The sequence below is a fragment of the Bombus vancouverensis genome, chromosome 4 (genome assembly GCF_051014615.1).
Source record: "Bombus vancouverensis nearcticus chromosome 4, iyBomVanc1_principal, whole genome shotgun sequence".
Lineage (NCBI taxonomy): Eukaryota > Metazoa > Arthropoda > Insecta > Hymenoptera > Apidae > Bombus > Bombus vancouverensis.
The window spans coordinates 10,269,934-10,285,118 of NC_134914.1; the positions used below are offsets into that span (position 1 = coordinate 10,269,934).

The window sequence follows — 15,185 nt, forward strand, 5'->3', positions numbered from 1 at the left end:
GTAAACAGACGGTTTTATCCAAAAAATTAGGAACCCGAGTGGCAAGTCATGTAACTCGTTTTTCCTAAATAACGTTAAACATTTTCTCAACGAGTTAAGATTCTTCCATCGAAAATCAAAACTTAAAGCAGCGGAACATACCGCGGAACTATTCGATGCGCGATTCGAAATCCTACGAAGAAACGCTTCAATTATTTCATTAACGGGTGGCTGACCCGCCAAGAAACAAAAGTCTCGAACGTTTCGCAGTTCTCGGGAAGAAGTATCGCAACACCGTGGATGATGGAGCTGTAGGCGGAAGCGAAACTCAACCGCGGCCAGAAAGGAAAAGAAACGAAGGGAAAAAGAAAAGGGAGGAAATACAAACGACTCTCGGCTAGGGCTTTAAGGCTCGCGACGAGTGTTTGCACGAAAGCTACTTCGCCAAGAGTGTTATTGTTTGATAAACTCAAAAATGACGCGCCTCTGGTTCGTTTGAAGTCCCGCGGTTCGCGAACTGCCCGGAACAATGAAGTCCCTCAGAAGAGGAAACCAACGAAGTCGTTTAATCATCGAGCTACCAAGTACCTTGGCTTTGCGTTATTTTTATTGGCTGCTGTTTGCTGTTTATGTAAGAAACTTTTTCGTGCCCTTTCATTTCTCTGTTTCCTTTAGATGCATTACTCTGCGAACTGCAGTTGAGTTTGTTACATTTTGCGCGGTTTTAATCACAAAACTTCGATTCTCTCCTTTCTGTTTCGTCTTTGTCTCATGCATACATACGTACATTTATACAAATTTATATTCTTGTGGATATAATTGAAAGAAATTAAATCCAGGTAGAAAATTGGTTTGCAAGTGTATATTTATAGCAATCAGAAAATTATTTAAACAATCAGTTATCCACTACATTGATAAACCCTAATATTTCACGGGACATTTAACGCTAATTATATGTATTAATTTTTTACTTAATAGTCTATTTGTAGTAAATGTGCTGTAACTTTATATACATTTTTCGATTGGTGTAAAATTTTACCAGTATAATCATGATACTCGTGTTTCATTACAGTACCAATGAAATATCAAAAAGTCTTAATATAATATATTGATAAAAATAGTATCTACATCAATAGTATCTACATCAAACTAAATTGCTATTCATTGTTGCTATAGGTCTACATGTATACCTAAAATTATCAAAATTTCCAACTAATTCCATTTCCAAGAAATTATAAAATCTGAGAAAAGGAGAAGCAATACGAGCTCGGCTCATGAGCCAACGAGCCATTTCTCGCTGAGAAATAGACAGTCTAAAGGAAGTTCCAGTCATGTTCGGGCTGAGCTTCGAATCGGGACTTCTGCTCACGTGCCGGCAATCACCGTGTCAGCTGAGGCGGCCACGTGATTCGTTTCTATCGTATCCACGGTGCGATTAGAGTTAGCACGTTTCGCGTAACAAACGAAAGGTTTCGCCTTTGAGACCGTAGCCAGCACAGCTTTCGCGAAAATCGGACAAAGCGCACGTGGTCAGTGTTTCGCGCTTTTCACACGATGGAACCATCACCACGACGCTCAAACGGTCATGGAACTTTCTTTGAATAGCAGCGAACTCTGGTGAAAAATGGAAAGTCTTTTATTTCATAAAACTAGTACTTTTTAACGTACAGTTGTCGGAATGGTCAAAATCAGTAATTTGTAATTTTTTGTTATTTCGCATACTTTTTACAGTCTAGTTGTTGAATATTTTGTATGTTAGAAATATGTAGATACTAGAAGATTTTAATTTGTAGCGTTTTAAGAACATGTTTTACTACGATATATCGCAATTTGTGTATTGAATAGGAATAATATATTAAATTAATCAACGTTCAGCTATCCATGTGTTAATTTTTCAGGAAAATTTTCGAAAAATAATTGCAGCGTTAACAGCAATTATTTCCGAATTACGATAGAATTGTCGATACTTTGTCACGAAGATGCACGTAAAAACGACCAAGGGAACTACGATTAATTTTAGAAAGGTTTCGGCAAAATCGAATTATCTCCGTAAATTGCTCGTTCCAGTTCTGTTTCAAATTATCGGTCTTCGCCTCGATTCGCTAGATTTATACACCGTCAAAGTTTCTTACCTACTTTTTAATTCAATTCTTCGCTCGATTCAGTTTTACGACTCCCAATCGAAATTACGTATTAATTACTTTGGCAACTTTCGCATGCTTTTTCAACGTCATTGTAATCAACAAGCAACTCGATATTTTTCGAACAAATCGCTATCGATCTGGCATATATTGTTACGTGAACAACGATGCATTTGTATGTTAATATGAATTCGGCGATTTTATTTCGGCGTTGTTCAGACGAAATTGACGATCGTAATTAAAAAATATATTAATACGCTCTATGTTAATTACGTCTGCTGCAATGGAAGATGGGTGTATTAACACCATCGCGAACGATACCGAAGCTGGCTATCGATGCGCATCGAGTATTGAAAAGTTGGATGAAATTAAAAATTCACATTGGACGTGGACAAATTTATCAGCACATTTATATCTCTAACCTTGACTCCTTTAACCATCGACGTTATCGTCCAGTCGTTTAATTCAAGACGAGGAAACTTACCAACTGTTTCGTATGAAATTGTCTACACTACAAATAACAAGTTATAGTAAATGAAAAGATCAATTTTAAAATTCTTTGGAAAATATATAAAAAGATTTTTTATCCTACACATAGGACGACAACACTCACGAACTTCTTCCTGTACATAAAATTATTTATACTACAAGCACAATAATAAGTTATAGAAAATGAAACAATTGCGCAATTTCAAAAATTTACTATAATTATATTTAAATCATCACGATCAAGCAATTTGCAAGAACGAGCCCATTACGAACTTGTTAACAAAGGAGTGAAATTCCTTTCGATTGTGATAAATATTTTATAGCGTTACGTCGGTCAGTAAATTTTCTCCAATTTAACCAAACTGCTTTCGTGGAAATCAGTAATAGAACGCGTCAGTCTCTCCTAAATATTCTTTGGCTCGTGTCGAAGTGTATCGACGTTTATTCCACGGTGGATACAAGCAGCCTTCGCCAAGCGATTTCCATAAAACAATTTCCGCAACTGCACTTTCGCGTCCTAGACGAGTAGACGTGGAATTCTCGTGTCGCGTTACGTCACGCGAATACGCGATAAAGCCATGCATCCAAGAGGGAAACTACAAGAAATAACGTTGTTCGACGAAAGCAACGTTAATCGATCGATCCTGCAAATAAAAGATCTTCGAAAGGTCTTCTATTCTATGAATACTTTATTTGATAAAGAATTATATTCCAAGTTTGATAAATTCGAGAAATGATAGTGAATTACGGTCCCTTGGGGATCAACCGGAAATTTATCGCGACGACGTGGCCTTCTTGCGAAAAATTATAGCAAACGTCACTTGGTGGAATTCTATGTGTAAATATAAGTGCTTCATACCGTTTTATTATTTTCAAATTTATTTACGAAATTAACGATTTAAATAAAGAATTTGTCATTTTTATAATTATTAAAACATTCGTTAGTAAGTCGATTTAACGGCTCGCTAATTAAATTGAATGGCCTGTTGAGAGATTTTAGAGCTGAGATCTGGAGATAGAGATGTCGAGGCTAGCAGGATTAATAACGATAACGAGTTAATATTATTATAAGGCGATCCTGGATTTGGCTGTTTTCTATGAAAGCTTCGACCGCAGTACGTTTCATCTTTTGGCGTAGTATCTTGGCATAACAATACATATATCTATTTCGATACTATTAGTAATATACTAAATCGTTACATGTGTGTATCTTTTTTTTACATATTAATATGGGAAGAATATATTGCACAGCAAGTAGAATAAATAATCGCTATGGTCAGACACAGTATGTGTAATATACAATGAATCGAATGAACGAAATAATCATAATAAATATATACACTGCAGTATAAATATTTCACATCAAGTGGAATAGTCGTTTTCTGGTCAGACAAGCCGTACCTTATTGTCTATAAAATTTAATTTAAAATTTAATGCTAATATACCCTTATCTTCGATATATTTATTACATTACTTTCGAAATATTCTATTAACAAACAAAAATCTCTTTTTCTATAAACTACAGAAACTTCCCTTCTGAAAAATTTGATTACTCGATTCTCATTATTCACTATATTAATCTTACAAGTAAAACCCTTTCCCCTCTAGAAAACCAATATCTATTCGATCTTTCCAAGCGTATCGACAGTGTCTACGACATACAATCGCACAACAGTGTGTCGTCGAGCCGTTAAACAAATTGCTTCGCCATCTGAAGGGAGAAGAGATACATCAGCTCGACCGTTGCAAGGATTCTTGCAAATTCCAGCTCGCGTTTGAAAAGTGGAACTGCAATCTTTCCCTCGATGAATATTCACCTGGCAAAGCAAACAATCGCCTTTCCCTCTTTCTCTTACTTTTTCTTTTTGATCCTGCCGCGTTCTTTCGATCATTTGAAAAAGTTCCGTGCAATGCACGTAACACATTCATAAAAATGTTTTATGACAAACGTTCAAATATTTCCCAAAGCCATTGAAAGCCGATGAATAGGAAAATATTTCGAGAACAAAATTCCACCCTCACCGTCCTCGATGCCTGTGTCCTCTCATTAATTATGGTTCGACGATTAATCAAGCAGTGGCTCGTCGTTGTTCGCAAGTCGCATCGGCGAGATTTACAATATTTACGTGACTCGTCACGGCGCCGCAGCGCGCATCAATTTCACAGCGGAAAATGGGCCCCGCGTAAATCGGCCGCCGCGTTAATTTCCACACATGCAATCCACGCGGCGGCTGCTCGATAAAACCAGCCCGACGTAGCGAACAAAAAGCGGAAGGGAAACGAATGACGGCGAAACCGAGCCCCCATAGCCCGGCGCACCGTTGTTATCCTCGCATCTGCGAAACCAATGACCGCTTTTTTTCCATTTACCTCGCGGTTGCTACTGCTATCGCTTGATATGCCTGGATGAAGTTTGTTTCGAAGCGAATCTTTAGGATAAAATTAAGCCGCGATTGTGATGTAAATTGTAACAGCGAAATATGCCACCTTCTTGCAAAATAGAATTAACGTTTACTAGTGACATTTTGTAAGTCGCGATTTTCGAGTCATTGGTACTAATACATTCTCTTGTATGCGGTATTAACAGATTTGCTAATAAAAGAAATTAAATTTCTTAGATGAACTTGATAAGTTACAGATCGTTGTATTTAACGTAAAATTGTACGATTGTAAAGTAGAAGGTCCACAATCTACGAATTGTGACGCTGGGAAAATATGGGGAATTTTAGAATTTTTTAAGATATTTCCGTAGCCTTAAGAAACTAGTGGCACGTTGTAATATGTGATCGTTTGATTGATCAAGCGAGGTTGAGATTCAGATGAACATCCTATGGATGAATCTCAGCTTGGATTGCGGTTAGGTAAATTGAGTAACGAGGGGTTTGAGAGAACTTTCATGTGGAATTCGAAGTCAGAATTTTCTTTTGCTACTGTTTCTCAATGTTCCTCTATCCATAATTGAATTCATAAAATTGATATCGTTCTCCCGATATTGCGAAATATACATGAGTCAGAATAATGTTAATAACTGTATTACGTTTTTATTTCAATTATTATTAAAATCAAAGACTATTTTAAGAGCAAAGAGATTTAAATTAGATTGTCAAATGACAATTATTTCCATTTTAAAGTCATACTATCTATGATATAAGATTGTCAAAGAAGTCTAACGCTGCATATTAAAATCAGTGATTACTTTTAGGGTAAAAGAGAATTAGCATGATTTCACGCGTAGGGGAACTGAAGAACGAATAAACGTTTAATTATTATTTCCGTGGTTTTAAGGTATCACGAACCAATAAGACGAACGTTAAACAGCCACATTGGTAATTAATGGATATATTATCGAACTAACGAACTCCCTGGCGTGGTGAAAAATGGATAGAGAGAAAGTGGAGAACGGTCCAGAGTGAATTCAAAATCCATTACTAGCCGGCGACAGCTCTGGGAATAGCCGCGGCGTAGCTACTCACGTTCAACTGAATGCGTCTCCCCGTGATATCAGTCTACCCAGTCAAATAAATCATCCGAAAAATGTTAATTTTCACTTGAATCTACTTCACGTATCTGCGACGCGTCGAACCAATCGCTGTCTGATGTGTTTTATTTTTTAACCTGAGATGGTATTTGTGAGTTTCGATTAAGACGAACGCCATTCTTTTTTAGAAATTTTCCTACGTCTTTTTTTTTATTCATACATACTCTGTTCCTATATTTTTCATTACTTGTTATTATTTCCATTTCCATTAGTCTTTCGTGTTTTATCTTATTTAAGATAGTATCGCTTATTTACCATTTTGCTTCGAAATTTTCAGATAAATTTATTTTATAATTTAAATTTAAATCCATTTATGAGTTAACGTTTAATCGCTTTTTTGTTGGATTTAACTAAAGTATTTTTAAAGTATGAAATATTTAGGAAGAATCCCCTGCTGGGGATACCAATCGATACTATGAAATTTATAACTTATTTAATATACGAGATCCCCAAATGGGGACTGTGAAAGCTAATATTATTTTGTTTCTATACGTGTCATTATTATTAATTTTATTATTATTCCGTGGTATTTTAATTATACTGTTCCTCTTTGAAACGCTGTTGTAATTAATGTATTCTTTCCTAGATTAATATGCTCATACAATATATTCCATTTTTGTATTAACGTTCCCGTTCCTTTTATTCTTTCCTAAAGCTCAGATTAAAATTATTTCTACGGTGTTAAGGGGTAAAACTAGATATCTTATGACAGTTAATAAAATGTAAAATGTTTGATCCGAAGAAACATTTCAATTAACTTTTTCACATACATACAAATAACAGAAATAAAATGAACGAAAATTAATGAAAATAAATGAAATGAAATGATTTGATATTACAAGACAACTAATAATACATCTTAAGTTCGAAATTATTAAATACTAATAATATATATATATAGTATAAGAAATGATATAATATATAAATAATATCATTTTAATAATATTAATTTTAATAATAATACAGATGCCAATTTTGACGTTAGATATAAATTATATCAAAACGTATAATACTAAATAAAGTAAATATCACGAAGAGAGCATCATCTTCATTGAAACAAAGGCGTGACGATAGAAATTTCTGTCACGAATCGACTCGGTATACAATCCTCCTTTACTTTTGAATACACGAGCTTACTCAAAAGTCGAAGCACCGCCAACGAGGAATAAAAAGAGAAGAAATAAAGGGACATTGAAGAACACTGGATAAATTACCTTGTGTTTGTCGACCGACACTGGTCTCAAGTGGCGGTCGAAGAGAAGCTTGTCAGGCTCGATGTTGATAGGACTCTGTCGTCTTCCTTTGCTGCACAAATACCACTGGGGGTTTATCAGACCCCAAAACGAAGGTCCTGCAAACAAAGTGAAAACATGCATACATTAACGATTTTCCCTAATTTTCTTTTACAAGCAATTTTTTTTATTTTTACCGTGTCATATAAATTAAATCGTTCTTTTGCAATCTTAAAATTATTTTCAGAATTACTACGGTCGCTAGTTTTCAGAAATAACGAGCATGTTATTTTATCAAATACACCACTGTTATTTGAGGAATGTTACAACTGGCTCTCTTACAAAGTTCCACAAAGGTATAATGTAAATTCACGTTTCATTTACGTACCGACGTTTAAAATTTCAAAAATTTCTAATTAAAATTAATTAATCGTTCCAGCCAAGAAAATAGATCGAAATGATTTACGATCATCGAATTATTACAATCAGTGACAGACAAGCGATTTTTCCCCATAAGTTGCTTTATCGCAAACAAATGATACAAGAAGTCATAAATTCTAAAGTAAATTTAAGAACGTATTGTTCGTAGATAATTTTCCTCTACTTTCCCATTTGTAGATTAATACTGACTTCTGACTGGTCGTAAATAAAGAGATTATAACATCCAAGAGATTGGTAATCCAATCAATCAGTTAATTCCCACGACTAACAAATTGGACGTAAAATATTTTCCAAACGAAGACTATCATTCGTATCAAACGTCCCCTCCTGAATCTTCTTTCTGGAAAAAAAAACACAGTCTTTTGAAACCATCGCAACTGCAGTTATCAACGCGTTATCAGGTGATGTTGAAATTGGGAAAGCGTTTCGATAACGCCGCGTGGGCATCGACGAAACAATTTTTTTCCGGCGGTTTCCAATTTTCCCCGGTTGCAAGTTCGGCGAAGTTTACGGGTCGAAAAACCGCGACAGTGGCTATCCCAGGCGACCGCGAATCGTCGTCTTGTCGTCTGTCAGCCGTTTGGAAATTTGAAATTTTTATAATTTCAACTTTTCCGCGTGGCCTGCGCCGGCGTAGCCCGCCTTCGGAACCTTAGCAGTTCGCGTCAACTTTTATTCGGTAAAAGGGCTTTCGAACTCGTTTCGTAGGGCGACACGAACCAACAGGGAGCTCTCCCTCTTCCTTCTCTTCATCTTCAGCCCGTTTCCGCTCGCATTTCCCGCCGTCTCCTCTGAGAAATTTAACTTTCTTTTCGCGTGGATCGCGAGGATCGATATACCAAGAACGTTCCAACTAACGAATCCTTCCTTCGTGAATCTGTGGGTTAACCAAGAGGAATGATCTCGTTTCTCATCTGCATCAAGCTCTTTTGCTGAACTTCTGAACAAGAAGCAGCGAGAACTGTTCATTGTTATAGGCTTTTCATTATGTAAGATACGATGCAAATTATTTAATTTTAGGGAAATACGTCATCTTTTGTTCGCATATAATTGCAATAGGCGCCGTGTTAAAGGTCAGTAACAATTACACGATAGAAAACATTTACAAGATTATACGCTATGCAACAACAAATGAGAAAAAGATTCTTTTCTTTTTTCAATTTAAGGATACATTCTCGATATGATGCAAATTTAGTTGATATTAATAGATTTTTCAATACTGATTCGTAAATATCAATTTTTGGAACTGTTGCACGAATTCTCGTCTCCTCTTCAATCAGAATAAGTAGAAACTTCAAAGAGCTAAATATCCCCTTTAGATTATAGCTCGTACTTTTCCCATCATTTCACCAAACATTTTGAACTTTTGCCTTCAAAAGTATGTCGTTCAGGGACGAGTACATAAATGATTTAAGCGATATAAGCTTTCAAGTCAGAGAAATTGCTTCGCTGCGAAAATGTACTTTCCTGGAAAAAACTCTGCTATGGACTTTTCTCTGTAGCATTACAGAGTAATAAATTAATTGCCATATACACGACCATTTACGCATTCACTAATAATTTGAACAGCCACGGACAATATGTCATTTATGATACAGCAAGTCTTATAATTAGAACAATGAAATTTCTACAAGTGATCGTAATTCGACGAGTACTATAAAATTAAAAAATAACTATAAAAGAAGCAATACAAAGAACAATACAAAGATAGCGAATCTTAATATAGGGAAAATTGATATGAACGACGCCGAATCTCTCGTTAGTAGTCGTTAACATGGGAGCTAAAACGACCATAGTCGCGGTTGAAGTATCGCGCGTCTTTTCGTTTAAAGCACGATACAATTCCGCCGCGTTCTCCATCTTCCATAGTTCTGACGTCTATGATATTAACGATCCGACGCGTCGTAAGGGTAAGTAATAAATTATTGCTCGTATAAACAACTCGTATAACCGACGCCCCAGGCACGTCAGCACGGGAATTTGCCACCGTGACGGCACGCGACGTTGCACACAAAGAGAATCTTATACAACGATCCATACACGCCGCGCGGTTTTCCAGCAAAGTGTTCCGTGATACTTTCTCATCTTCATTTAATGCATAATAATTCAGAATATTCGCGGCGACATTGTTGGCCGATCCATAGTGAAAATTTCGTCCCTAACTAAAGATCCCTCGTGCATTCGGACGGTACACAATAGCAATTAATAATAAAGCTTTAGCAAAAGATAGTTTTAAGTCGGTTTTACGACGGGAACGTGATTTCCCTGCTGCTTCTCAGTTTCAGATTTTCCATAACATATTTCGTTCTAGCTTCGTTTATAGCCAATAGAACATTTCATTTTGGAAAATTCGGTGTTCCTTCTTGCACCTCGATAACAATTGCCAATTTGGATTTTGTCTAAGCTAGGTGACGCTTCAATATCTCGTGGACATATTTTAATTGTAATTTTAATTAAATTTCTTCGAAAATCCATTTTTTCGAGTCTTTTTCCTTCTGATCGTGAATTTAATAAACTCCAACATATATTCCTATCTCACGCTAACAATTCTTCGACAATCATTCTTATTCAAACACAACTACGTGGTTAATTTCCCTATTAATTAATCTCCGATTGCCACGTTCACCCCTTTCGAAATCGTGGAAAACCTCTTAACAGCAGCCCTATCATAGCCTGCTCGTTAAAAGAAACATTTCCGAAAACGATTCACCAACGATCGTTGTGCAACGTTTCACGGACGATTCTTTTTGCCGTGTTAATGAGAGGGGTGCGATAACGATAGCGAGACACGCGAGTGCAATTAAAAATTACGGGGTCAATGCCGATACACACAGTCGCGTTTTTACCGCGATGCGATTGTTAGTCGTGTGTTCTCGCCTTTATCATCGACATATCGACGCAATTAACCCCTTTTGTTCCACGATTCTCACCCTCGAATGGCCCGTTACAAACCCTCTTCTTCCACGATCGGGTTTCTCTTTGTTCCTCTTTCACAGGGTGAAAACAGAAAAAATCACTGGTATTTTTTTTCTAGTTTATCTGGACTCGTTGGGAATATTTTTGGGGGAAGAACATAGCCGTAAATTTCGCGAATGATAACAAACGACTCGTTGAACGCGTCGCTGCGTGTTATAGTTTGTTGGAAGGGAAATGCGCATTTAACGATTTTGTTGGTAGAGTGCTTGTAAATGTTCCCGTTTCAGCAATCTCGCGCACTTTTTTTTTAAAGGTTTCTCGTCGAAACAGGATTTTCAGTTAATTTAGTACCGGTGCTTTTCAAGTTGTTAACATTTTCCAAGCTCAACCGGTTTTTTATACGCTCGTATCAAGTATCATCATCGTTAAATCGGTGGAAAAGTTCATCTCTTTCGCCTTTCAAGTTGAACCCAGGAATTAAAAGTGAACAACTAGTGAAATGATAAAATAAATACTCAAACCTGCATACTACGTGTTAAAGTTAAGTAAATTAATTGTATATTATTTTTTCGGTATTTTTTCTTTTTTTTTTTTTCTTATTTCAATCTCTAAATACATTTAGATACGTACCACAGTGTATAGATACGCTGGGACAAATCGATGTTTATGATGAAGAAAGATCTATTTCATAGAAAGGAAGATCAATTGCATAGTTTTTTCTAGCATATCCTATTGTATGAATGAAGTGTATGGCCAAGCACGCTTATTTTGCTGATAATACAAATGCAAGTAGCTAGTCTATTGGATAATGTTTAATTTATTAGAAATGCTGGTCCATATGGAAAATATGTAAAGCGAAATATTAATTCGTCTCGTGCTCCAATTCTTCGTTCGTACGTGTCGACCATTAAAATGTAAAATTATTATGAGCCAGAGGGACGAAATAGCGTGCCGGTGAGTAGAGAGGACAGATCTCTCTACAATGTACATATTCATAGGTAAGTAAACAGATATACGAAACGAAACACATCGTGCGATAGAACAGTCGAGTAATTTGCAATAAGGATGTTGATCCTGTATTGCGAGCTAGTTTCAAATTCCCAGCATTTGGTACAGATCTCCGTTTGTTCTGCGTTGTGTAAATGAGAACTTCGATTTGGAAAATTTTTACATTCGCGTGGAAAGTAACCAATTTTCTTGGAAATTATGCTTTATTATGCGAGATGAAAACGAAAGAAACGATACGATATTCGCCAATATCTGTTACCACCGTATCTGTATCTGTTCTATAATTATACAGAATATATTCCAACTTTTACGAAGCAAAATTTTCAAGATTCGATATTAGTTACTTTAGTACTGTTCTATCTTTATTTACTATTTCCCTTATTGATTTTTATGTTCGTACAACCTTTTTTGTCGTATTCATATGTATAGAATATCCTAATAAAATTTTACTTTAAAAACTAGAACACTCTGTATATAATGTAAAATCTGCATACATAATATATACGTTTCGATGTGATAGGATATCGAACGTTTTATCGGTCGAAATATGAAAACTGAAGGTAATAATGAAAAAAATATCAGATAACGTATCGATACCTGTATTAGATGAACTTGCCTCGGAGAAAACTAGTTTACACAGTCGATTTTCACGCGTGTTTCGTAATACCTGACATTCAACGCTTCGTTGTATAATGCATGCATTTTCGATACTCTGTTGCTTCCGCAGCGCAGTTTTTACATGTTAAATATTAAAATTTCCTTTTAAATACCTAGCGCTACGTTATCGACGAGAACCTGTGTTTCCGCTATTACTCTTCGATATTATTTGGAAAGTGGAAGAGATTTTACGATTTTATTCGGTAATTTTGTCTAAATGTTTATTCCAATTATTAAATTAGTGAGAATATAGCAATTAATTTTGTCAGGCTTCGAAATATTTGTATACCATTTCAATTTGTCAATAAAATATATCTATGTATACAACGTGTTTTTTTAATGTCATATGACTCAAAAAGTTAATTTTAGAAAATTCGCAGAATATTTGATACGAAATGTATCTTGTATAATATTAAATATAAGTTAATAAATATATGAAATATAGTAAAATATTAAATATAATATTAAAAAACTAATATGGCAACAATTTATTGATTATATTATATTCTCATTATGTGTGTTCAATCAAGCTCTTCTCTTCATAATAAGACTAAGGCAAAATGGAAACCAATAGAAACCACAAACAACACAAGCCCTTGACTACTACTACATCGCAAGCTCTTGACTATTATTACATTGCAAATCTAAACACAAACACTATTACTGATCAAACTTGCTCTATCGTCAAAAAAACACACGCCTATTACAGAACTTGGATTCTCTTCGATTAAAAAATCCCCTTTCCTTTAAAAATCATAATAATTATCTTCGATCAAAAGCCAATGTATAAGCCACGTAGCTGACATACAGGTCCTAAAACGCTGAAAACACCAGCTTGGTACCCGGTCCACACGACCAACCAACACCGTCAGGATTTATAGTATCTCGCTTGAGCGTATCGCGTCCAGGCGTCGGCTATTTGTCAAGCGACGCAACATTAACCCGATATTTATAACATCGCCTAGCCCACTCGCCGAGGAATTTCATTTTCGAACAGCGAGCGACCGAGCCTCGCCCCCTAACCAACGATATAATTGCATAATTAGCAGCCTGACGGATCCAGCCAGTCTCTCCAACGCCGTTTTCGCGGAAACTCCGATCCAGATGGGGGTTGGCCAGTGGTCGGGGTGAACCTTCGAGTTAATGAAATAACGGTGGCCAGATGGAATGATTACTTTCTTATCACCCGAAGGCAGGTAGACTATTATGGCATTCATCAGGTACCTGGAGGAAGCAGCCATTGGAGAGGGGTTGCAAAACGGGGTTGCTTCTGGAGGAAAGGGAAACGTGGCCTCGGAACGAGGTAAGGTAAGAGGCGGTAGATAACAGGAGAAAGGGTGATAACTGGAGAGCCTTACTCCAGTGTACAACCAGTTGCGAGACTGCTCCTTCTCTCTCTCTCTCTCTCTCTTTCTCGAAGGGAGGTGTAACAACCCCATTATTGAAACTTCAAGCGCGGAGCAATCATTCTGCAATTAGCAAAAGTGATTAAGTGTAGAAGCTAACGCAGCCTCGTTCGAGTCCTCTGCCTCGCGTTTGCCCTCCTCCAACCTTTCTTCCATCCTCTGTACCCTTTGCTTCATCTTCCTTGCTCACCGTTACCTGTTCAGCAAACCTCTCCCCACCCTATCCCTTCCTTCTACACACCTACAGCTTTCCCTACAGTACGAGAAGCAACACAACTCGTAGTTACATCGCGGTCGTTGTTGATCCCCTTTGCGGTCTGGATTCCACCCTTATTCTATCCCAGCTTCCCCATCCCGGTGTCAACTGCTTCACTGACACCTGTTTTAATTATCCACGTGTCCTTCCTGCGGGGAAGAAAGGACGGGCGTCTGATAATTCGTAATGAACGGACAAGGACAAGTGGATACACACCCTCTGAAGGGTGAGACCTGTTAACTGACGTAATTACAGGCTAGCCACCGCTGCGGATAATTGTTGGGGATTTTTTCCCTCCGCCTGTTCTAAGAAAGAAGGGCGAAATTATCCTTTCTGGATTCCTGTCTTAAACTGTCCGTCAGTGAGCTTAAATATAGAGGTAACGAAGAGGTTCGTCAGATTCCACTCGATAAGGAGCACCGACTTGGCTAGATGGAATTAATCAAGGGCGGATTAGCCCCGCCGGGATTTCTCGATAAAAACAATTAATCGGTGGATGGAACGGCTTGAAAATTGCCACGGGGGCTGTTCTTACTTGGATCGATGGGTGAAAGAAGGATCGTAAGGTTTTCCAGGATTCTGAGGTTTCTGTAGTTGAAAGATTGATTTATTTCATGATCGAGGACTTCTTTGTAAATTTTTTCCACAGTAAGAATTATAGGGGTTCGATTGGTTTTTAAATCATCCCTAGTTTCGTTGACACGATCACATTTGTGATGTGCCCACGTATGTCGTCATGGGCATTTTCTATTCTAAGTCTAATGACGTATTTGTACGAGTCATCGACCTGTTTTCCAAGAAATTTTCAACTAAAATTAAACAAATTTTTTAGTTAAAATGTTTTGGTTTTGTTCAGAAAAGCGTGTCTCTTTTTTCTTTGTTTAAAATGTTATGGTACATAAACAACTGTTTGAAATGTTTTTGATCGAAATAAAAATATCTTATTCTTTACCCAAGTGCAACGGTGTTAATAACATTTTCCATTTATTATAATACGAGATAAAATATATGATAGAATCTACTGCAATATGCAGACAGTGTTAATTGTACGAGGTCAGTGGAATAGTTTCGATACCAGACATATGTCATTCGAGATTGTCACTAGCCGGAGAATTCGAACAA

At 36.8% G+C, this 15,185-nt stretch overlaps 1 protein-coding gene across 3 annotated transcripts in view; it reads right to left on the minus strand.

Annotated features, from left to right (window-relative positions):
- Positions 1 to 15,185, minus strand: part of CARPA (Carbonic anhydrase-related protein A) — a 226,296-nt gene that overhangs the window by 66,041 nt on the left and 145,070 nt on the right. For all 3 annotated transcript variants that reach the window (XM_033334282.2, XM_033334284.2, XM_033334283.2), the window contains exon 3: positions 7,362 to 7,498. In XM_033334282.2, coding sequence (XP_033190173.1) covers positions 7,362 to 7,498 — 137 coding nt within the window. The remainder of the gene's footprint in view (positions 1 to 7,361; positions 7,499 to 15,185) is intronic.